The sequence below is a fragment of the Bactrocera dorsalis genome, chromosome 2, assembly GCF_023373825.1.
Source record: "Bactrocera dorsalis isolate Fly_Bdor chromosome 2, ASM2337382v1, whole genome shotgun sequence".
Taxonomy (NCBI): domain Eukaryota; kingdom Metazoa; phylum Arthropoda; class Insecta; order Diptera; family Tephritidae; genus Bactrocera; species Bactrocera dorsalis.
Window position 1 is genome coordinate 43470413 of NC_064304.1, and position 24446 is coordinate 43494858.

The window sequence follows — 24446 nt, forward strand, 5'->3', positions numbered from 1 at the left end:
GGCGGAGGAGTTGTGGGTGTTGGAAGATTCTCCGAGTAGGTCTCTTCGGTCTGCTTTGATAATAGTACGCATTATTTTCATCCTTCAAGTTCTATTCAAATGTTTCTTAATTTCTAAGACGTATGTCTTGCCGTTTTTCCGGAAGTTTATGCAAAGAAATTCTACACTCATGAAACGCTTCGATTTTGAATTTTGCTTTTAGAGTGAAAACAATTTATCTTCCTATATTTACACCAATTTGTACAAAGCTATTAACTTAAGCACCTGAAAAATATCGGTGATCGAATTTTGACAAACACATATGTTATTCTGTTCCAAGATCACATTGGTAGAATGATTTTGCTGAAACTCATGCCTTTTTACAAAGCCAAAAGATCAATTTGACGGATCGGTATTCCGTCTTTAATGGTTTTGCTTTTCTTTAAAACAATGCTCTTCAACCAAATCTAAGCTCAGAAGATTGGTATATCCGATAGTAACATTATAGTAACATTATGAAGGGTTATTTCTATATACTAAAAGTTCGAAGTTTGGGAGCTTCTGGAGTTCGACATTCTGCATAAAAATGGCCCAAATATAATTTCGTGTTGTACTGAAAAAAGTTTCTTCGTGTACGGGTTGTTTACTGTCCATTATGAGCCCACTGATGTAAAGTTCACAATAATTTGGCAACTGTTAAGGAAATTTTTATTGGACAGTGTGTATGCCCCCCTCATAACATAAACGAAGAAGGTAGTAATACATACTTTAAGCTTTTGAAAACTATTCCATCTGCTTATTCATTTTCTTTATACCAGCTTACGTCACATACTAATAACCTTTGCTTAGGCAAATAATCCTATGCTAATTTATTCAACTACAATATAATTTATTGTAAACAAGTAGTTAGGCGTGTCAAATTTACCCGTTATAGTAACGTTTTTGGCCTACAAATTAATTCTATGTGACGTAGACATATACAAATGTAAACAAATTTGAATATATTAAATAACATGACTCAGTTACTAATTTACTTTTTCCTGCGCAACCAAAAAATAATAATAACAAAAACAACAAGAACCGCTAACTTTGCCTGCAGCTATAACATACTTCATAGATGCAAGTTCGTTACTATAATTATTAATTTACGATCTTCTACTGTGTTAAATAATCGACCGGAAAATGTATATCCTTTGTACATTTTTAAAATAATAACGGGTGAGCTTAGTTTAGGTACTTTTTTCAATAAGATTTGTTTGAGAGATAACGCGAGAGTAGTCTCGAGCTGTCATGTAATTTTTTATACTCTCGCAACAAAGTTGCTAAAGAGAGTATTATAGTTTTGTTCACATAACGGTTGTTTGTAAGTCCTAAAACTAAAAGAGTCAGATATAGGGTTATGTATACCAAAGTGATCAGGGTGACGAGTAGATTTGAAATCCGGATGTCTGTCTGTCCGTCCGTCCGTCCGTCTGTCCGTCCGTCCGTCTGTCCGTCCGTCTGTCCGTGCAAGCTGTAACTTGAGTAAAAATTGAGATATCATGATGAAACTTGGTACACGTATTTCTTGGCTCCATAAGAAGGTTAAGTTCGAAGATGGGCAAAATCGGCCCACTGCCACGCCCACAAAATGGCGGAAACCGAAATCCTATAAAGTGTCATAACTAAGCCATAAATAAAGATATTAAAGTGAAATTTGGCACAACGGATCGTATTAGGGAGGAGCATATTTGGACATAATATTTTTGGAAAAGTGGTCGTGGCCCCGCCCCCTATTAAGTTTTTTGTACATATCTCGGAAACTACTATAGCTATGTCAACCAAACTCTATAGAGTCGTTTTATTAAGAAAATTACAAATAAAGTTCAAAAATTGTAGAAATCGGATAATAACCACGCCCACCTCCCATACAAAGGTTATGTTAAAAATCACTAAAAGTGCGTTAACCGACTAACAAAAAACGTCAGAAACACAAAATTTTACGGAAGAAATGGCAGAAGGAAGCTGCACCCAGGATTTTTTTAAAAATTGAAAATGGGCGTGGCGTCGCCCACTTATGGACCAAAAACCATATCTCAGGAACTACTCTACCGATTTCAATGAAATTCGGTATATAATATTTTCTTAGCACCCTGATGACATGTACGAAATATGAGTGAAATCGGTTCACAACCACGCCTTCTTCCAATATAACGCTGTATTGAATTCCATCTGATGCCTTCTCTGTATAATACAATATATACATTAGGAACCAAAATAAAAAAAATATGTAAATGACGGATAATGAAATCTCGATTATCACTTTATCATGCGAGAGTATAAAATGTTCGGTGACACCCGAACTTAGCCCTTCCTTACTTGTTGTTAAGTATTGTTTGGCATTTCATCAGAGAAATCGTTCAACGTTGTTACGAAAATTTACGTTCTGTAAAGAATGTTTTTCGCACGCTTCTCTCAACTTATGGTCTACGTAATCGGCCTACTGAGCGCACTATTCACGACATCATCATCTATCTTGAGACCCAGCATTCATTATTGGATAATATTCGACCGAATAGACCACGCTCAGCACACAGTGAAGAAAATATAGCAGCAGTAGCTGAGAGTGGCGCCGTTCGCAACAACTCGGCTGCCATTTCACCCAGAAAAAACAAAGGTTTGCTGTGATTTGTAGGCCGGTGGAATCATCGCTCCATTCCGGTGAGAACATAACCGTCAATGGCGACCGTTATTGCGCCATGATAACCAACTACTTAATGGCTGAAATTGAAGTTCGCGACCTCGGCGACAGCAATCAATGGATTTATTAAGAGAACACTACGGTGAGCAGATAATCCTAAAGATTGACAGTGATCGTGTGATATCACACCGTTAGACTTTTTTCTGAGCAAATATGTAAATTCTGAAGTCTATGCGGATAATACTGCTTCTACTCAGGTCTTGGAGCATCACGGGTGTCATTCACTAGTTACCAGCGGAAATGCTGGAACCAGTCATCGAATATTGGACTCAACGTATGGACAATCTGAGACGAAGCCTCGGTCAAAATTTAAAAAAATCACCTTCCAAAAATAATTGCTAAAGGGTGTTATTTCGAGCAAAAATAAACAATCCCAAATAAATTTGAAGTTTCTGTGTGTTTTCTTTAAAAATGTAGGGAACATCGAAATAGAGCAGCATTTATTTACCAGTCACTTACAACGGCAGACGATCTGACACATTTCAGTTATGCCATGACTGAACTCAGTACTAAATTAAAAGTGAGTACTATGCAAGTAAGTATATAGTATTATTGTTATTCCAAAGAATGTAATCACGCACTGTTGATGCTGCCCAAACATAGACGCAAAAACTCGCTTTGATTATTTAAAAATAATTGGACTATCAAGGCTTGAAGTTTTTCAAGACAGTGCCGATCGCTGATACTTATTTTCAATTGATAATTTTGTAACCTATGCTGACAGCATAGTCAAATTATTTCATGTTTTCATAAATTAGTATGATTTTATGAATAGATTCTCAAACTGCTCAAACAATTATTGCTTAAATTGCCTAGTGATTAAAAAGTCATCAACTGAGGCTTAATAAAACTGAGACAATTCAGTTTTTGTAAGAAGCCATTCATTATAAAAGGGTAAAACCCAGAAGCACTTTGCTTATTATGGAACCAAAACTTGAGGTGAAAAGTGGAGCAGGTGTACAAGATGTTTCTGAATTTCTCTATAGTCGTGCTAAGTGTTTTCACAACCATATTAGCGGAACGTGTTTTTATGTCAGAAAAACGTAAAGATGAATTATATTTTAAATTGAAATTATATTAACAGCATATAAATAAGTATATAAAAATATGTATTATATGTATTTCAAGGCAATATTGATATATGTCTTTTACGAATTTTACAGCCCCTTTTTTCAAACACTGCACCTCCGATATGGCAGACTACGAAGACTGTTATAAGAGTAATCTGCAATCGATGCTCGTTGAATACAAAGATGGTTTGTACTTATGAAAATAATACTCGCCGTTTATATTTAAGTAACTTCTGCATTTGCGACCAACGCAGGTATACCCGGGCTGCCGGAAGCAGGTGCCTTCGAACCGATACGCATACGTCACTTACGCATTGAACAAGACGAGCTGAGCTTACGGCTGTACAACGTTACAGTTCATGGCATCAGCACGGCAAATATTACGAAAATTCGGTGCGTATTTCTGCATATAATTCTCTTCTTATTAAATAACACCTTCTTTACGGCATATACATTGTATATTTGTATATTATTATTAAACACAGGTATGACCCCAACGACTACAGTTTCCGTGCTCGCGTATTACTGTCTGAGCTGCAGATCAAAACGGACTTTCGCGCGCACGGACGTTTGCTCTTCCTGCCCATTAATAACAGTGGAAAATTAACGCTGGAAGCAAGTATGCACTTAACGCACATTTCAGTTAATGAGTTTTACTCAACACCATTTCCTCTCTTCCATAATTTAAACACATCTACTTACTCGTGCCTTTGTCGGTGCGCTGCGATTTACATCACCACCGCTATAGTGGCTGTAAAATTGTCGTTTCTCTTTACACTGCAGCTGCAGGACGATGGCAATCGAACTTTTGCCGACCCACGCACGGTGCGAAGTAAAATCGTTGAAATTGGCGATTTCCATTTGAACTTGGAGAATTTCTTGGACGGCAACACGGAGCTGGAAGGCACAATTAATGAACTGCTCAATGCACTGTGGCGCGATGTAATCGAGGTACTGCGGCCAACATTGGAAAATGCTATAAACGCTGTGGCATTGACACGATTGAAGAGTGTACTGAATTTCATACCAGCAAACTATTTCATATCGGATGTGCCGAGCGCTGCAGAGTTATATGCGGATGCCGTAGCGAATTAGCTGCCGATTTTTAATAAAAAAAAATATAAAAAACAAGAAACCATTAGAAAGAAGTTAATTAGAAGAAGAGATTCTCAGGGTGTGTCCTAAACACTGGATTCAAAAAGTAGAAGAAAGGGTATTAAATAAATGTCCTACCTATCAAGCTGCAATAGCGTTTATTTGTCGTTTGATTTCTTTAACTGAGCTATATTTAAAATAATTTATTACTATGTACATTAAGCCAAGAAAATACCCGGAAATTGTAAAGAATCATTGCGAGTCTCGGAATAGATTTACGTTGATTCAGTTTTATCAAAAGCACAAGCCTACGAGTGGTACAAAGCCTGCAAAGACGATCGAGAAATCGTTGAAGACATGCCTCGTTCTGGACAACCTTCGACCTCTTCAACTGACGGGTGTTAGAGAGATGGCGAAAAGAGCTCGATACTTCTCGCGAGTCCGTTCGAATTTTGGTGGAGATTTTGGGTATGAAACGCGTTTTTGCTCGACTCGTCCCGTGACAAAATTTGAAGCCAAAAACACCATGAATATCATCGTTCAACCAACAGATTCGTCAAATTTGCCTCCGTGTGATTTTTTCTTGTTCCACAGACTGCATGAAACTCGTTTTCAATCGAACAAATAATAAAACAAAATTCGTTGAAGGATCTAAAGGCCATCCCAAAAAGTGCTTATGAGAAGTGTTTCAAGGACTGGAAAAATCGTTTGTATAACCGTATAACATCTTGTGGGCATTACTTTGAAGACGACAAAATAAATATTGTTGAATAATTAAATATTTATACTAAAATATTATCAAAATTATTATGGTAATTTTTTAAGAAAATTAAATAGAAAAAGCCAATTTAATTAAACTTTTAATAAAAACAAATTTCACATAACTTTTTTTATTTTCTGCATTGCTTCTTAGTTTATATTCGAAGTGTATTCGTTGCTAAAGCGAAGCCAGTTTTTGTTTGTATAAATTTAATATCAATTTACTTCTGTCTGAGGAGCTTTGGAAATATTTATATGCATATTAATTACTGCTCGCCTTTAATTTGGTTCGAATGATGAGGAATCAAGTTTTTTAACCGTATATTATTTTTTTGCTTCTGCTTTGCTTCTGTTTTTATCAATACTCCCAGCGGCACTGCATTGATCATTCATATTTTATTGTACACTTTCTGTTTCATCGCTTGTTTCGCCAACTAGACTAGAGTCAAGGCCGAATGCACATCCATTCTTAATATTATGCAAATATACATAAAAAATACATACAAAAGCAAGTGAAAGCAAAATACACTTAGCTTTACCAAGAAAGTTCGCAGTATACTATATATTATTTAATTACAGCCCATATTATTTATGTGGCTTTTTGTTTTCAACTTTGTTTTGACACTTTTCAGTTAACTTTTGAGTATTAACTTGTTTAATACAAGAAAACACATACGTATGTATGTATATTAGGGTGTTCGTTATTTTCCAAGTTACTTTGTTATTATTATGCAAAATATATGCAAGGTGAACAAGCTCTTTATTTTAATTTTAAATCATATTTATTTGTTCATTTACACCTACAACCTCGAAAAATCGTATTCTACTACAAAATTTATTGTTATACAAAAATTTTTTTTGATTTTTTCCATAAAAGTACTACTTTGAAAATTATACGCAGTTAAAGTGTACTTAGCATTCATAATCAATTTTTTATTAGATACCATTTTTTCGAAGTTTTAGCTTTATTTCCTTTGAAGCAACAGACACCCTAATGTACAGTATATGTACAGAAATACATTTAATTCATTGCATTTTGAAAGTGGAATATTTTTAAAATATAAAAAGAAGTTAATATTCTAAATTACGCTGAATGGGAACGGTGTATGTAATTTACATTTTTGATTACAAATATTTCAATGATACCAAAAAGTAGTTTGATGAATATTATCCGAGCCCGTAAATTGAATACAATGAACGTCCGAAAGAGTCTGTTACCGACGGAAACTAAAAAATACACAAAGCTTTTTTGGATGAAGAAGGTTGAAGAGCTCTCCACAGATTTCGAAGGAAAATATTTGGATTACCTTTAGAAAAAATTTAAGAATGTAAGAATTACAGTATATTCAAAATGGCTGCCACGCGTACTTACAAGCGTTCAAAAGCAACCATAAATTGATGATTCTGAGCAGTATTTGAATATATATTGAATTGATTGTAATAAATGATAATGTTTTGTAAAAGAAAACAACCAACCTATTCAAAATATTGTAGGAGAAAATCATGTTTCATCAACCCATCTTGTCGCAAATTAAAGAAATCGAGAACAAATTCGCATGAATTGTGCTTTAAATTAACTACGCATCCATCATATACTGCTGATTGATTTGCCAAAGACATCTTACTATTCTAGGACCTTAAATAAGGACTGAGGGCTTATAAGCCAAAGGCAAACTATTAGTCTTTTGCCCCCAGTGACCATATTTTCCCCTAATTTTTGTTTCGAGTAAAACATAAAATAACAACAATGTAAGAATAGAAGATCAGAAGATAACCCAGTTCACAACCCTTATAACAGTACTGTTAAAACCTACTAAAAAGCGCTAAGTCAATAACTAAATATACCACAAACATACTTGTAATATTACACCCAAGATATTATCAGAGTTCTTTATGCGAACCGGGGTAAAAATTAGATGATGAGCATAGCACCCCCTACTTTTAGGAGAAATTCCACTTCTCGTGAATCGCCCAATTGATTTCGACTAAATTTAGTTAGTGGTATTCTTCTCCATTTCCAAATCACAGTGCGAAAATGGTCGAAATCGGACTACAACCACACCTACTTCCCATAGAAAAAAAAATTAAATTCCCCGTAATTATTTCACTTTCCAGTGCCTAAATCAAGAAACAATTAACTTGTTTTGTTTTTTGCATTGTAAATATTTTACTAAATAAACGGCGGCAAATTTAAATATTGCGTTAATTTTGAGACACTTTTTATTTAATTGAAATTTTGGAATAATATTTATAATATTGCATCTGTTTGACTTTTTAATAAATAACATGTTATAATATGTAAATAATAGGTATGTAAATAGTATGTTATATAAATAATATGTTATTACAGCAAAACAAGAAAACATGTCTGAGAACTCCTTGATATTTCAGCAAAAAAAAAACAACCGAGTCTCACAGATTTTTTTTCCCAAATATGGAAGCAACATTTCGGAGAGATGATTTGGAATATAGGTCAGTGAGAATCTTTGTTTCGATTGAAAACGAACCTAATCATTTTACTAACTTAAAAATTTACCTCTTGCAGCATTGCGCATAATTCGTTAATTATATTGCTAGAAAAGTTTAAAATATATAATCGGAGATAATGAAAAATCCTAAAGCACTGGGGTGTCGGAGAAATGCGAATAGCGGTTGGATCGAAGGTTGCGAGGAGCCATTCTCCTGGTTGCTTACTTTCCGTTGAACTATTCCGCTGAAAAAGTGCGACAGGCGAAGCTTCGAGGACTATGTACAGACTTTTTGGACCTTTTAGATGAACGTCACCTTCATTCAAAGCTTTCCAGATCCCGAACTCTTATAACGGCATATCGGTGCAGTTGCAGCAGACGGTTAAGTTGTCATGCAACAGTGTTAGATTAGGCCATATGGCGAAGGGTTGGAGACTGGTTAAAGTTGCGCTCATACCGAAGGCCGGAAAGAACTCTCACGTCGGTGCCAAGTATTTTGGCTCCGTTAGCCTATTTTGGTTTCTGTTGAACACGTTGGAGAGACTTATGAATATGTATTATACATTAGGAGCTGAGTACCGAGGTATACATATATTGGCAGGTCAGTCAATGCTGGAGCGAGCCCTTATGTGCAAGGAAATTGTTATAGGTTAGGCTCAGGAAAGTTGGGTATATGAAAGGAACCAAACGAGAATACGACGAAATTCTCTCCTCCTTTAACTGCATACCTGAAAACTTGGATCACTGTGTCTGGGTACGAGATTTTTCACGGAAGGGTCGAAGCTATGAAAAAAGGTTGGAAAGAGACTTTTCTTTCACAGCGGAATCGCTGGGAACTGTAAAGCCGAAGAACTTGCAAAAGTAGTCGCCCTTGTCCAGCCTAGATCGAGGTAGCACCGATATTATACTCGGAGCACAATATTGAATATATGGATGAATGCAATGTTCGCATTCTAATACCATTTTTCGGCCGAGATGAATATTTTAAGTTACTGTAAACAACACAAATGGCGCTCGTAAGTCAAAACGTCAAACCTACAATTAAAATTAAATTTTTGAGTTTCCAGATTACAACACTAGGGCCGCCAAATCCCATAATATTGTAATACAAAGTGCAACCTAAGTTCTACTTAGCGTAAATAAATGTAAAATAAAACTTGATAACTCTTTGAAATCAATGTTTACATAGTTGACTCCTAAAGTAACAGGTTTATTATTATTTTTTTTTTAATTTCCAAAAAACAAAGTTAAAAACACCGTTATTAAGTAGATTTTTGCATTATATAGTATGTATTTGTATTGTAGCAAAGAAGAAATAGAAAACCCAACGCATTAAACTTCTGCGGTGCGTCACCCAGTATATTAATGTGCATATATAATCATGAGATGACATTTTCTGCAAATTTAAAAATTGCCAAAAACCAGTTCGGCGTATCTAAATCTTTATGTGTAGCACAAAAGTACGAGTTTTTTCTAATAAATTAGTAACAAATATAAAAGTTAAAGGTCGACACTAATTTCAATTTAGAATAACTGTGCACGGCAAGCACGACGGATATTTCTCAGCGCAATAGCAATACTTGGAAGAATTGTGCATTTAAATACATTCGCTCGAAATTTCATAGTGTTAAAATTATTTAAACACGCGTGTGATAAGTTACCGTTACGTGCGAAAATGAGTGCGAAATTGTGCAGTTTAAGTTTTCTGTTGGCGCTAACGCTACAAGTATCGCTTGTGTTCGGCAAGCATTTGGTCGACAAACGTAAGCTTCCGTTCAAAAAGAAAAAGAAGTTGACAAGTTTTAAAATTACATGCAAAAGTGGTTATAAAAAGCATTTTTTATATGAAATTATTAACATTGGTATTTTTTTTTCAATTTATAGCTTCTTTTCTAAATCCCTGTGATTTCAATGACAACAACTTAAATACGTGCTTTGCGTCGAATTTCCAAGTATTATTCCGCGAATGGAAGGATGGTGAGATTTTTCACTTTTTCAGCGCGTCTAAATATATTTAAAATAAGTTTTCCTCATAAGGCATTCCTGGCTTAAAGTCTTTGGGTCCTTTGGAGCCGCTATCGATTAAGCGCCTTAGGATAAATCAAAGTGGTGCACTACAAATCAATGCCGATATAGAAAACTTGCTCGTGGACGGTGCCAGTGGCGCGAAGGTGGTGGAAGCATCGTAAGTACTGCAATCAACGGGAGGAATATTTTACAAACTGATAATTTTCTTTCTTTTCATAAACTTATAGTGTCGACAAAAATACTTTAGATGTGTTTGCCAAACTTGAAATACCCCAATTGCATGCTACCGGCAATTACAAGGTCAAAGGCTCCGTTTTGGGTCTGAACCTCAACGGACAGGGCACAGCAAGCTTCGTAGCAAGTAAGTGACAATTTCGATTTTATTTTTTAAAGTTTTTCTACATTTCAACATGAATGATTTTGCTTCAAAATCTTATTTAAAAATACATGTAAGCAATAATATAAAATGTTGACTAATATTTTTCAGAGAACATCGTCTTGTCTTTTAACATTAAAACCAGGGTGCGCCGCGAAGGTGACTTAGTCTTCTCCGAAATCTTAGATCTTAAGGCGAAAATCCGTAATATCGGCGATTTCCACATCGATGTAAAGAATTTGTTTGGTGGCCAGCGCGATATTGAAGACACCGCCAATGATCTATTCAATCAAAACTGGCGTGAATTATATGGCACTCTAGCGCCTACATTAGAGCAAACGCTGGAATTGGTGTTGAAGGATCGCTTCACGAAAATCTACTCGTTTGTGCCAGCCAATTTCTTCATCATCAATTTGCCTTGAATATTAACTCAAAATGTGTATGTATTCGAAAGTTTTTGGTAGAAAAGCAATTATTGTGATTATTAAATAATTTTTTAATTGTAAAAGTAGTTTTTATTTATGTATTTAAAAATTAAATAAATATAGACAAAAACAACTATTTTTGGTGTAAATACATTAACATTTTGGAGCTTAGACTTGGAAAAAAATTAGGGTTCAATAAAATTTATATTTTGATCTGTTAATCAATTCATTATCAACATCTTTTGCCGACTTCCCGAAGGGTTCGGAATTACTATCTTGTAAGATTGATTTTGGTACGGTTTCTTTAAGAAACAGCATGTTTTCTGTTCGGCTGTTATACGTAGGTTGCCTTTTATATTTCGGGATTCGAGAACAAAAACAAATTTTTATCAATGGAAATCGCTGCATTTTTGCCACTCTGATTGAGGTATCTCCAAAACGCTTCAACTGTCTCTTCAGGTGTCGAAAAACGTTGACTTCAGAGTTTGTTTTTTACGAATGGGAATAACAAGAAGCCATTTGGATCCAAGTTAGGCCTATACGAAGGATGACTCATCAAACTGATGTCGTACTGAAAGTCGTCGGATGTTGGTTTTCCTGATTTCTTGAAAGACAACTGCCAACAAATAGATGTATTCCACTCAGAATTTACTACTCTGTAATTTAGTTGCGCCATGTACAGTTTTTCCAAAAACAGGCAACAATTTGCTTGAAAGTGCTTCGTGTGGGAACAATTTTTGTTGGATTCAGCTTATCGTGACACATCCGCACTGTCGACTGCTGTTTATTTTTGAACTATATCCGTAATCCACGACTCATCACCTGTCACGATGTTATAGACGTGTTTCGAAGCACCGCTCTTGCATTTTATTAACATTTCTCCCGACCAATAGTCAATTGATTTTGAACGGTTGAATTCACCATACCTTCAATCACTGATCTTTGATACAGCTTCAGCTCCAAGCATTTAATTAGGTTCATTGTTGCACAGTTGTTGAGATAATTTACGTCGAAAGTTGTAAAAATAATCGAAAATGTTCGAGATTCATTTCAATTTTTTGGTCGAAGAGAATATTTTAAGTTACTGTAAGCAACACAAACTGTGCTCACATGTCAAAACTTTCTGAGTATGCGTACTATCAAAAATATCAAACTTTTTTGAGATTCCAGTTTGCAGTTTCAGTGCTGCCAAATCTCGAATCTTAAAGGGAACCTACGTATTATCCTCCTTAGGTGACTTGTAATTTTCAAGTGTTTGATCGCATCTCGTATAACTTGCATTCATGGCGGATATTTTCTATAAAATTTACGGGATTGGATTGCACACAGAGTTTCTAGTCTTTTCTGAATGATTCTCTTTCCTTTTTCTAACACGCTTTAGTCGCCATAGCCCTTCTTTCGATGTATAATTCTTCAGCGGTCAGCGAGGTCGTTTTTTTAAGAAGCCAATTCTTTCTGCCTTAATTTTTAAGATCATGTTTCTACATTTTCACCGAACCACACATTATTTTTATTTTTAGTGTCACTTCCAAGTATATGTCTTACCAGTCAATTAATTAAAAAATCTAAAAAAAGAAACAGCTTTTATGAAACGACAAGTCATGCACAAGCGATAATGCATAATTCGTACTTCCGAATGCATCATACACGCATACTAATAGAAACCTTGAATCGTTCACACTTCCCATAACACCAAAAAAGTTTTTATAAAATAATTAAAATGACACACATATCTTCTTATTGCAATCGACATTTGCGATAGTTCTCTCTTTATTCATCTCGTCAATTCTAAATAAATTCATCTGCATATGAGGATTTATATAAGAAACCGCGTCTTGCTCATCTCGAAAATCAAGTTTTGCAGTTTTTAAGTAAAATATATTATACAATAGTTTTGGTTTAAATCTGACTCATACTTTATACCGATCTTAAGCAAAGAAATTATCATTTTACATAAGGATCTTGCTGCGAATACTAGTTCTAGTTCACTCGATATCTTCGCAACTTTGACGTCATATACTCTTCAGCGCTGTATCGTAGCAAATGCATATAGATTATATTCCTATATATATACATATATATATAATTTATACTCTTGCAGCATGTTTCTATCGAGTATAACAGGTTAATTGAAAAGTTCCCGGCCTACTATAGTAAAACATATATTTTTGCCAAAATTTGGTTTTTATTCAACATACATACATAGTTTCCTCAAGGTGGTACGCTGATTGGAGCCACCTTACAACGATACCATTCCTATTCTTATAGTTTATATCTTTGTACTCCTAACGGCTGTATGTTAGATATAGGGTTTTACAAAGGGGATCATTAGAGGTTCCATACGATTTTAATGAAAAAACACAGAAATTTCAAATTTAATGGAGAATGTTTATTTTCATTCGATAGAACATTATTTGGCACTTATTTTTAAAAATTTTCGCTTTCAAATGGCTGCCGCTACATTTCAGATGGTCCATTTGTTGAGTTCAATTTCCAATGACTCGTTCGAGTATTTCTAATGGTAACTGGCGAATGACACGTGTAATATTTTACTCTAAGATCTGAATCGAAGCGGTATTGTCCGTATTGACTTTCGACTTTACATATCCCCACAGGAAAAAGTCTAACGGTGTGATGTCACACAGTTTTGGCAGCCAGTCGACCGTCCCAAAACGTGAAATTAGAAAAGAGTTTTCTCAACAGACCTCTTGATTGATGCGATGTGTGGAAGTGGCGGCGTCTTGTTGAAACCAAGTGTCGCCGAGATCACGAGCCTCAATTTCAAGCAGCAAATAGTCGGTTATAATGGCGCGATAACGGTCGCCATTGAAGTTCACCGGCATCATTTTTGAAAAAATATGGACCGATGATTTCATCGGTTCACAAACCACACTAAAACGTTGTTTTTCTGAATAAAATGACAGCTCGGATTCTCTTCAAATTGTTCTTTGTCATAAATGCGTGCCCAAGCTGTATTTTGTTCGCTTTCAGTTTAAGATCTCGACACATATTTTTGCAAATTTGTTTTTTTTTATTTATTATATGTACATACATCCCTCAAGGATGATACGCTGATTTTACTAATAAGTGTATCTTTTCTCCAAAAAATGGATAAAATTGAGAATAAACTTGACCTAGCCTCCATATAATAACAACCAGGTGTCTTTACTCCATACACATAAATGATGATGCAATGAGAGTTAACTTTGTGTATCTCAGAGAACATTTTATTAGTACATGGCATATTAATGGTATGTAGTATTGACGATACTGTATAATTGCATCCGAACTTAGCGCTTCCTTACTTGTTAATATAAAATATTTGCTCAAATATATCGCATGACACTTAAATGCTACCGGAGTTGTGCCCAAAAGTATGCTACACTTAAAAGAGTAAATTCGAAACAAAGCTCAGTAAACGCTAAGCTCTCAAGATGAAATATTAAATACTGGCTAGTGCATATACATACATACGTATATACGTATATTTAAAAGTGTAGATATTAAAATTAATATGTGTTTATTACTACACGCATTGTATGGGCTTGCTCATAGCTTTCAAGATAGCTTAATTTACCATACATTTGACTAAATGTTCTTAATTTATAGTGATTATGAGTATTAATTAAAAAACTTGAAATACGAAATCTTCACAAATCGTATAAATTTATATGTATTATAGGTAACTTAATTACTTTTTTTTAATATATACGTAGCTTTATTCTTATTTATTCTTCCAACAAATGCTACCCTTGGATCCAAATATATTTTTATAGAAAATCTGCACAATGTGTTATCAGTTTCTCTTTAATATTGTGTACTTAAAAGTTATGCTAAGTTAAACCATTTATGTTAATGAAATTCATGATCAGGGCTATTTAGCCTTTAGTAGTTGGCGGCTAAACAGGTCGGCGTAGCGTATGAGTAACTTAAAGAAAATTTTACAAGTGAAGATGCAAATGTATAAGAATTATTTAAACAATTATAGCATTAGAAAAAGTTGCCCCCTGATGGGCGTATTTATGAAGGCTATTTATAGCAGTATGGAATAAAAGTTCAACGCAGAAAGCAACAGTTCAAACCAGCGCCCTCTAAATATAACTTTAATGAGCACTTTTAAATTGAAGAAATTCTTTATAATTTATGCAAACGCTTGATTCTAGTCAATGATCGCAACTTCTTAATGATAAATAGAATATATATTTTAGATTTTACGTCAAGCTCAAGTTTACAAAACGCTTTAAAACAGCAGTCAATCAAAGCTGCGCGCTCATTTACCTATAGACCGTCTTAACGCGCAGTTGGTTCTGTGATTATTAACCGGTGAATATTTCTAAATTTCCATCGTTGTCTTACAAAATGTGGCAAACTGTCAAACAAGTTTCAAGTTTGTGCAAAATCGCATTAATTTGCGGCTTAATTGTGGTGAACGGTGTGAATGAGGTTACAAGTGTTGAGTTCTATACCGAAAAACGTAAGTGGCAATGCACAAATATTCCACAAAAAAAATATATGTGTATATGCATAAATGTGAATGTTTATTATTTGTATATATTGTATTTATTCAGTGTATTATAAGTTTTATTCTTTTAATGATTAAAGCGGCTTTCCTGCCTTCGTGTAAAATAAATGAGCCTGGTTTTACAAAATGTTCTACAAATACAGTACAAAAACTGATTGATCAGCTGGTTATCGGTGAGTTTTTGTGAGAGACAGTACATTTTTTAGAAACCAAAGTTTTTATCACTTTCAGGTATACCTGAGGTTGTGGAGGAGTTCGGTCCATTCGATCCTATGCGCGTGCATGACATATATTTCAAACAAGACAGCAGTGATGTAGCCAGAGTGCACGCCAATTTAAGTGATGTCATAGTGAAAGGCTTCTCGAAGACAATCATTAAGGAAAGCAGGTTCGTTGTAACCCTATACATATTTACAGAGCGAAAATGGTTAGTTTTGATGATATTTTCTCACAGTAGTCGTAGTCGGAATGGATAAAATCCAACTTAATACAGATTATGGTAGGAGTAGGATCCATAATATTAATACATCTGATCTTAAGCACTACTCGTGCCTTGATTTGACACAGAGAAAAGCTTAAAATATGAATTTGGGGAACAATTTGTTTGACATGACAGAACCTTCGTAGGTTAGCACATGGAATTCATATTCTAAACAAGAGTAATAAGCACACATTGAAGTTTTGTTAATTTCTAGAATGCCGTCATGTTCTGATACCATATTCAGACCGACACTTAATCACACGATTTCGACTGTTGAGTAGTTTATTCCACTAATCTTATAAATTTATCAAGATTTCGCTTTACAAAAATGACAGTTCCAAGCCACTTCATCATGATTTGAAACTGATCCACTCAAAATCTCTCGGTGGGACTCTGATTCTGCGCCATCTACTTGTCTACATTGGAAATCTATTACATTATCACAACTAATTTAGACACTACAAACAGAAAAAATGTAAACAAACAATTTTTTTAAAGCAATTAATCTAATTTCACCTGAAAATCGACTTCCCAAATCAAAAAATCTGTCCATTGTATGGAAAATATTTAAAAGAAGACGGTTTTTATTACAAAATACTTTATGACAATGTTTTCTTTTAATAAATATTAAGCGAAGTGAGTTCTTGAATGGCAAAAACAGCTGTTTTTTCATCTTTCCAACGGCAGTGAGAACGACCTGATTAGTGAAGAACTTAAATGTAATCTAATCCCTTCAAATTTTCGGTCTGAACATGGTATAAACCGTTAGACAAGTTTCGATTGGAAAAAGAAAATTCTCCAATAAGAGTGATATAACGTCATTCAAATGGCCTCCACGCTTCAATGCTTCTTGTGCAGAAACGAATTCATGAACTCAATTTTCGAGTACTTTTTCCACTAAACCAAGTGTTTGACATATTGACGTCTAAAGCTTGAAAAGAGTCTGGTTTATGGCTAGAGACCAATGACTTCCAAAACCTTACAATAATTAATCTAATCAAATCTCCAAAGTTTTCTCGCAATAATTCGGTTGTTGCAAGTGCTGTGTGGCATATAGCACCGCCTTGTTGGAACCAGATGTTGTCAAGATCAACTTTTTGTAATTGCATTCAAAAAAAAATAGATTTTATCTATAATGATCTTCATTGTCAGTAACGGTGTCATAAGAGGTACGAGCGATGATTCTAGCAAACCAAAAACACCACCAAACTGTCAATTTAGTTGAATGTAATGGTTGTTCATTATTTCATTATTTTGAGTATTTTCTTCGCACCGTAATCGACAGTTTTGCTTATTTACCACACCACTCAGATGAAAGCGAGCCCCATCGGAAAATATGATTTTCTTAAAAATATCATTATCGTTTTCAACCCCGTATATCGATGTCCCATATTAATAGGTTAGGTTAGATGGCTGATCAAAGATCGCACGTGGACATATAGCAGTAGTGATTTGTTGGCAAAACTCGCAATAGCTGATACAAATTTGCACAGGCGCCTAATTTCCATACCCATCAGCTCGGTGTGATGTCTGAGTGTATGTGCTGCCAAATGTTTAAGCCTTGGTCTTCCAAACGCGAGACAATCAAGAAGGAAGTGTTAAGTTGTTTCCACCTCATCTTCTTCTATACAGCTTCTGCAGATGGCGTCTGGTAGGATTCCCGATAGCCCGTTAAAAGCCTCACAACTAGGGAGAGGCTATTCTTATCCATATTAATAAGATTGCACTATGCGAAACTCTATGAAAATCAATACTTGTAGGATCTTTGATTTTTTTGAAATTTACTACATTTGGTAAAGTATCTAACAGTTAACCAATAATATTGGGTTGTCAAAAAAGTCTTGCGGTATTTTTATTGAATTTTTTTTTATATTGAAATTGAAATGAATTTTTGATGACTCATGCCCAGCTCTTGACCGATGCTACGGCTGCTACTATGCCGGTCTCTTTCGACCAATTCAGCGATTTTATCGCAATTTTCGACGACAGGCCTTCTGGAGCGTGGCGCATCTTCTGTAAAATATGCCGTATTTTCTCTTTATTTTGCTCCATGTTTGCGACGCTATAACTCACGAACGGCTTAAAAAAACGACAATCAATCAAACACGTCTTAGCGCTTGAAATGAGCTTTCCAAAAAGGCGCTTTCAGCGCCAACTAGCGCCTAATATATATTGACAGCCTAATATATATGAAGATAACTTTCATTAAAAAAAATTTACTAAAAACAAATAAATGTATTTTATGAATACTCGAACAAATTTGTATATAATCCTATGATTTTTATATGTAGAGACTAATAAAAGCAAATGTTTTAATAATAATTAATAATCAACATTGTTCTGAATGAAAAAAGTTTTTAAACTTTATATCCGTTATTATTTACATCTAAAAATGTACTTATAAGGGTTTATCGAATGTTTCTCTTTACAGAGTCAGCAAGAAGGACTATAGTTGGATTACGAAAATTTTCCTGCCGAAAATGCGAATGGACGCCAATTATAAAATGGAAGGACGAATTTTGTTGATACCGTTAAGAGGTTCTGGCAAAATGTTCATCGAAATTGGTATGTGAATGTTTGATTTTGCTGCTTATTTCTGAAATTCAATTTGTGAAAAAGTAGTAACTTAATACCGTACAATTCAACTATTCTATAGTATCCTCGAGTTATCTTCATATACTACTACGAGCAAAACATAGTAAGGCTTCAAAGTTCATGTCGTCCCCATCTAAGTTATCATCCTTGGCCACAATACACTTGTGCCAACATTTTTTAATGTCTTTAATTGACTTTAATTGACTCAAAACGGTTTCCCCGGATCGGTTGTTTGAGTTTGCTGAATTGCCAGAAGTCGGCACAATTTTGGTTGAAAAACTCACGCAGAATCAATACAGTATGCAACGATGCACTATCGTGGTGCAGAAATAATTTCCGACCCATAATTCTGGCCCCTTTTTATACTCTTCCATGTTGCTGTAGAGTATTATAGCTTATGTTTACCTAACGGTTGTACGTATCACCTAAAACTAATCGAGATAAATATGGGGTTATGTACATATAAACAAGTATAAATCATCAAGATGACGAGAAAAGCTGAAATCCGTTTGACTGTCTGTCTGTCCGTCCATCCGTTCGTCCGTCCGCGCAAACTGTAACTTGAGGAAAAATTGAGATATCTTTATGAAACTTGATGTGCAGATTCCTTGGTACAAAAAAAATTTTCGAGTTTGTAGATAAGCGTACGGGCATACGGTAGGCACTGCCATACCCTTCTTCTTCTTTACTGGCGTAGGCACCGCTTACGCGATTATAGCCGAGTCAACAACAGCGCGCCAATCGTTTCTTCTCTTCGCTACGTGGCGCCAATTGGATATTCCAAGCGAGGCCAGGTCCTTCTCCACTTGGTCCTTCCACCGGAGTGGAGGTCTTCCTCTTCCTCTGCTTCCCACGGCGGGTACTGCGTCGAATACTTTCAGAGCTGGAGTGTTTTCATCCATCCGGACAACATGACCTAGCCAGCGTAGCCGCTGTCTTTTAATTCGATGAACTATGTCGATGTCGTCGTATATCTCGTACAGCTCATCGTTCCATCGGATGCGGTATTCGCCGTGGCCAACGCGCAAAGGACCATAAATCTTCCGCAGAACTTTTCTCTCGAAAACTCGCAACGTCGACTCATCGGTTGTTGTCATCGTCCAAACCTCTGCACCATATAGCAGGACGGGAATTATGAGCGACTTATAGAGTTTGGTTTTTGTTCGTCGAGAGAGGACTTTACTTTTCAATTGCCTACTCAGTCCGAAGTAGCACCTGTTGGCAAGAGTAATCCTGCATTGGATTTCTAGGCTGACATTGTTGGTGGTGTTAATGCTGGTTCCTAAATAGACGAAATTATCTACAACTTCAAAGTTTATGAAGCTGTTCAACAGTGACGTGAGTGCCAAGTCGCGAGTGCGAGACGACTGTTTGTTTGATGACAGGAGATATTTCGTCTTGCCTTCGTTCACTTCCAGACCCATTTGCGTGGCGTTGCTTCCTTGTTCAGTTTGTCTGGAGAAAGCAGAACTAACGGCGCGGGTGTTTGAGACCGATGATATCAAATATCATTCGGCATACGCCAGCAGCTGTACACTCTTATAAAAGATTGTACCTGCTCGATTCAGTTCTGCAGCTCGCATAATTTTTCTCCAGCAGTAGACTGAAGAAGTCGCAAGATAGGGAGTCTCCTTGTCTGAAACCTCGGTAGGTATCGAAAGGCTCGAAGACGTCCTTTCCGATCCTGGCGGAACTTTTGGTAGTATTGCTCAACGTCAGTTTACACAGCCGTATGAGTTTTGCGGGGATACTAAATTCAGATATAGCATAAAGGCAGCTCCTTTTCGTGCTGTCGAAAGCAGCTTTGAAATCGACGAATAGGTGGTGAGTGTCGATTCTTCTTTCATGGGTCTTTTCCAAGATTTGGCGCAATCGGCCGGCAATCCGTCGGCCCCTGCCGCTTTGTTGTTCTTCAGGCGGGCAACTGCTATTCGAATCCATCGTCATCGATTTGGGAATCGGGTTCGCCTTCTCCTGGTGCTATGTGTTCACTGCCATTCAGCAGGCTGGAGAAGTGTTCCCTCCATAATCTAAGTATGCTCTGGGCATCGGTGGCTAGATCACCTTTGGGGGTTCTACAGGAGTATGCTCCGGTCTTGAAACCTTCTGTAAGTCGCCGCATCTTTTCGTGGAATTTTCGAGCATTACCCCTGTCGGCCAGCTTATCAAGCTGTTCGTACTCACGCATTTCGGCCTCTTTCTTCTTCTGTCTGCAAATGCGTCTCGCTTCCCTCTTCAACTCTCGGTATCTATCCCATCCCGCACGTGTTGTGGTCGATCGTAACGTTGCGAGGTGGGCAGCCTGTTTTCTCTCCGCTGCGACACGGCACTCCTCGTCGTACCAGCTGTTCTTTTGCACTTTCCGAAAACCAATGGTTTCGGTTGCAGCTGTACGTAAGGAGTTTGAAATACCGTCCCACAGTTCCTTATACCGAGTTGTTGACGAGTGCTCTCAGAGAGCAGGAGTGCAAGTCGAGTAGAAAATCGTTCGGCTGTCTGTTGTGATTGCAGCTTCTCGACGTCGAACCTTCCTTGTGTTTGTTGGCGTGCGTTTTTTGCTGCACAGAGGCGGGTGCGAATTTTTGCTGCAACAATATATCGGAGCGCACGCACATCTAAAACACTGGAGACGTGTCTTCCGTCTATCACAACATGATCGATCTGGTTGGTGGTTTTTCGATCCGGAGACAGCCAGGTAGCTTGATGTATCTTCTTATGCTGGAATCTAGTACTACAGATAACCATATTTCGGGCCCCAGCGAAGTCGATCAGCCTCAACCCATTTGGGGATGTTTCCTCGTGGAGGTTGAATTTACCGACCATAGTGCCAAAGATACCTTCTTTGCCCACCCTGGCGTTGAAGTCGCCAAGCACGATTTTGACATCGTGGCGGGGGCATCTCTCATAAGTGCGCTCCAAGCACTCATAAAAGGCATCTTTGGTCACATCGTCCTGGGCGTGGGCGCAAATCAGCGATATGTTGAAGAACCTCGCTTTGATGCGGATTGTGGCTAGACGTTCATTCTCCGGAGTGAATGATAGTACTCGGCGACGGAGTCTCTCTCCCACCACGAATCCAACACCAAACTTGCGCTCCTTTATATGGCCACTGTAGTAAATGTCACAAGGACCTACTCGTCTCTGTCCTTGTCCCGTCCATCGCATTTCTTGGACGTCGGTGATGTCAGCCTTTGTTTTCACGAACACATCAACCAGCTGGGCAGTGGCACCTTCCCAATTAAGGGACCGGACATTCCAAGTGCATGCCCTTAAATCATAGTCCTTATTTCGTTTGCCATGGTCGTCATCAAAAGGGGGGTCTCTCATCCGAGGCTGTGTTTGCTTTTTCATTGGGGTGTTTTTTTAACGTGGCGGGTCCCAAAACCCAGCGCACAACCCTAAGTAGGGGATATTTCGCCTTCCACTCACTTTAGCTCGCCTTCAAAAACGGATTTTTTGTTCTTAGGCTAACCAGAGGATACTTGGTCAAAGACCGGAAGTCGTGAGCTGCTTGAGTCATATGTAAAAGAATCGTTTCTGGCCACTCCCAAGTGAATGGCGATCGGAGAACTTTCCTCACTTGCGTGAACTTCTACACATGACTCCATCCCACTGCCATACCCACAAAACGCCAATAAACGAAAACGTATAAAGTTCAATAACTAAGGAATAAATTAAATTTTTTTAAGTGCCACCGCCCTCTAATAAGTTTAATACACATATCTCCTAATCCACTAATGCTATAACAATCAAATTCGGATTACCCCTGTCATCTGTCCATATAACGGCAACTACTAAAAGCGATAAATTACACTAGCCGACAATTTTGACATTTTTTTTCTGCTCTGAAACCAAATTTGTTTTTTTATGTTGCTTTGATAAGGTACATATATAATTTGAATATAAAAAAAAAAATTGCTAGGTCCAGGTTAAGAGAAAAATAAAAGTAAAGTTTTTGCAAAAAATATATTGAATATTACAAATTTTTATTCCTCAATTTATATTTTCTTGTACTTTTTTGAACTTCTGCTGTATTGGTAGCCAGGATTATCACGTAAACATATCCAGCAATAGTCTGCCAGCATGCTAGGAGTCCATTTGCCTTGATACCTTTTCTCCATACTCAATATGTGTAGTTAATAATTATTAACTATGTAACTAACATCGCTAACTTTTAGGTGAAAGCGCATCCCTCGCGACCAGCCCAACCGATTTTAACCAAATTTGGTGCATGCTATTCCTCTGGCGTTTCTGAGTTCCAGTGTGAAAATAGAAATCGGAATACAGCCACGGCTACTTCCCATATAATACAATTTGATATTTCATTTGATTCAATAATCAATTTAAATATCAGGATAAAGCTTTGCACGAATAGTGCCTTTGTGGTGTGTCACTTTAAGGCCAAAAATTACCTAGATCGAAACAAAACTTTTCAATCCCTTAAGTACGCAATATGTGCCTTTAGTCGACTTTTTACCGAAAATATCGGTCAATTTGTGATATATAGAATTGAAATCCAGAGAAATCGGCATGTGTTATAAATGGGTTGAATTGGGCTTATACTTCCCTTAGTCCCCATATACGTAATATAATGATTTTTGAATTTCCGGGTGACTTTTACTGCATATATCAGCGAATATGTGAGTTATCTTAAGAAATTTGCGAGATGTGTTTTCTTATTGTGTGCATATTTATGCTTACAATGAATGAAATCAGGTGAAAACTCGTCTTAGACTCCTCATAACTAACACCAATACCAATTTTTTCAATTAAAGTCACACCGACATTTAACCAATAACAAATTTAGAGATAAAGAGACCTTCCTAAAAGACCTTCTAGAAAAAATTAAGAAAAGAACAAGAAAGAGTTCTTCACATTGAAGAAAATTTACTGTTTTTAGTTTTAATAACCTTGAGTCGCTCAAACAATTTAAAGAAAAATATATGTTTATAGTTATCTACTGCATTTTCAGACCGTTATTATTTTAATTTCCTAATTATATACGAGTATATTTCAATTTTTTTAATTTACACCCGCGCAGAAAACCTGGATATTAAACTTTATACGAAGACTCGGCTTTATGAAAAAGGAGGTTTCACCTTTGACAATGTCACTGCAGTTCGTGTAGACTTGAACATGACACGCGTGCGCACCAATTTCGAAAATATATTCAATGGACAAAGCAAAGAGGTGGAACGCAGTACAAATGAATTTTTCAATGAAAACTGGCGCGATTTCTACGAAGCACTCAAACCGATCATCACCGAAACTGTGGAGACCATACTCTACGACGTAATGCATAAAGTGTTCGAATTAATACCAGCGAACTTCTTTGTTGAAGACATACCCACCTCTGAGCAATTATATGGAACGAAGAATTGATCAACAAATAAATAGTTGTTGTGGAAATACATAATAAATGAAATAAATGTTGAAACTGATTATGTCGACTTTGTTTTAATAGTGTGTAGTATATTCTATAGAAACACTAATTACATATAGAGCACATATAACAATAAGTAGTCAAAGGATAAGTAATGAATAGAGATTTGATGTTTTTGTAATAATTATGCAAATGCAAAAAAGAAAAGAGATGTGAAGAGATAATATGAATAAGAAACTGAACCGAACTTACAGACTCTTTCACATAATCTTAGCGACCAGGCAAGATCTGGTGGTATTCCATCTCACCCTGAACCGTTTGTAAACCATTTCCGAAATTTCATTGTATTTCGTTTTTAATGATCTACGTAATTTCTGAACTGGTTGAGAATTCAAGCGAATGGCATCTTTAGCATTTTCGTCAGCTATTTTGGTTCCCGGAACGCCTTTGTGACCCGTAGCCCAGTATATATGGAGCCATTTGTCGGGAATTACCATATCTACTGCCTCCCTTCTTTTAAGAAAA

General features: G+C 36.4%; 3 protein-coding genes across 3 annotated transcripts; all 3 read left to right on the forward strand.

Annotated features, from left to right (window-relative positions):
* The first annotated feature begins 3537 nt into the window (after positions 1-3537).
* Positions 3538-5614, forward strand: LOC105234188 (uncharacterized). The gene is made up of 5 exons (XM_029548498.2): positions 3538-3762; positions 3883-3975; positions 4044-4182; positions 4275-4408; positions 4538-5614. Exons 1-5 carry the CDS (start codon positions 3684-3686, stop codon positions 4882-4884), a joined length of 792 nt encoding a protein of 263 aa, XP_029404358.2. The 5' UTR covers positions 3538-3683; the 3' UTR covers positions 4885-5614.
* A 4013-nt stretch (positions 5615-9627) lies between these two features.
* LOC105234182 (circadian clock-controlled protein daywake) lies at positions 9628-11076 on the forward strand. The gene is made up of 5 exons (XM_011216468.3): positions 9628-9874; positions 9996-10088; positions 10149-10296; positions 10367-10500; positions 10627-11076. Exons 1-5 carry the CDS (start codon positions 9787-9789, stop codon positions 10935-10937), a joined length of 774 nt encoding a protein of 257 aa, XP_011214770.2. The 5' UTR covers positions 9628-9786; the 3' UTR covers positions 10938-11076.
* A 4124-nt stretch (positions 11077-15200) lies between these two features.
* Positions 15201-23970, forward strand: LOC105234181 (protein takeout). The gene is made up of 5 exons (XM_049448384.1): positions 15201-15414; positions 15543-15635; positions 15694-15850; positions 18375-18508; positions 23580-23970. Exons 1-5 carry the CDS (start codon positions 15300-15302, stop codon positions 23918-23920), a joined length of 840 nt encoding a protein of 279 aa, XP_049304341.1. The 5' UTR covers positions 15201-15299; the 3' UTR covers positions 23921-23970.
* The last annotated feature ends 476 nt before the right edge of the window (positions 23971-24446 follow it).

Excerpts from the sequence above, each read along its gene's own strand:
- LOC105234182 (XM_011216468.3), top strand. The coding sequence starts at position 9,787 with ATGAGTGCGAAATTGTGCAGTTTAAGTTTTCTGTTGGCGCTAACGCTA. Across the intron at positions 9,875-9,995 it reads CAAGCATTTGGTCGACAAAC|CTTCTTTTCTAAATCCCTGT; the intron begins GTAAGCTTCCGT and ends TTCAATTTATAG. Across the intron at positions 10,089-10,148 it reads ATTCCGCGAATGGAAGGATG|GCATTCCTGGCTTAAAGTCT; the intron begins GTGAGATTTTTC and ends TTTCCTCATAAG.
- LOC105234181 (XM_049448384.1), top strand. The coding sequence starts at position 15,300 with ATGTGGCAAACTGTCAAACAAGTTTCAAGTTTGTGCAAAATCGCATTA. Across the intron at positions 15,415-15,542 it reads TGAGTTCTATACCGAAAAAC|CGGCTTTCCTGCCTTCGTGT; the intron begins GTAAGTGGCAAT and ends TAATGATTAAAG. Across the intron at positions 15,851-18,374 it reads ACAATCATTAAGGAAAGCAG|AGTCAGCAAGAAGGACTATA; the intron begins GTTCGTTGTAAC and ends TTCTCTTTACAG.
- LOC105234188 (XM_029548498.2), top strand. The coding sequence starts at position 3,684 with ATGTTTCTGAATTTCTCTATAGTCGTGCTAAGTGTTTTCACAACCATA. Across the intron at positions 4,183-4,274 it reads GCAAATATTACGAAAATTCG|GTATGACCCCAACGACTACA; the intron begins GTGCGTATTTCT and ends TATTAAACACAG. Across the intron at positions 4,409-4,537 it reads AAAATTAACGCTGGAAGCAA|TGGCTGTAAAATTGTCGTTT; the intron begins GTATGCACTTAA and ends CCACCGCTATAG.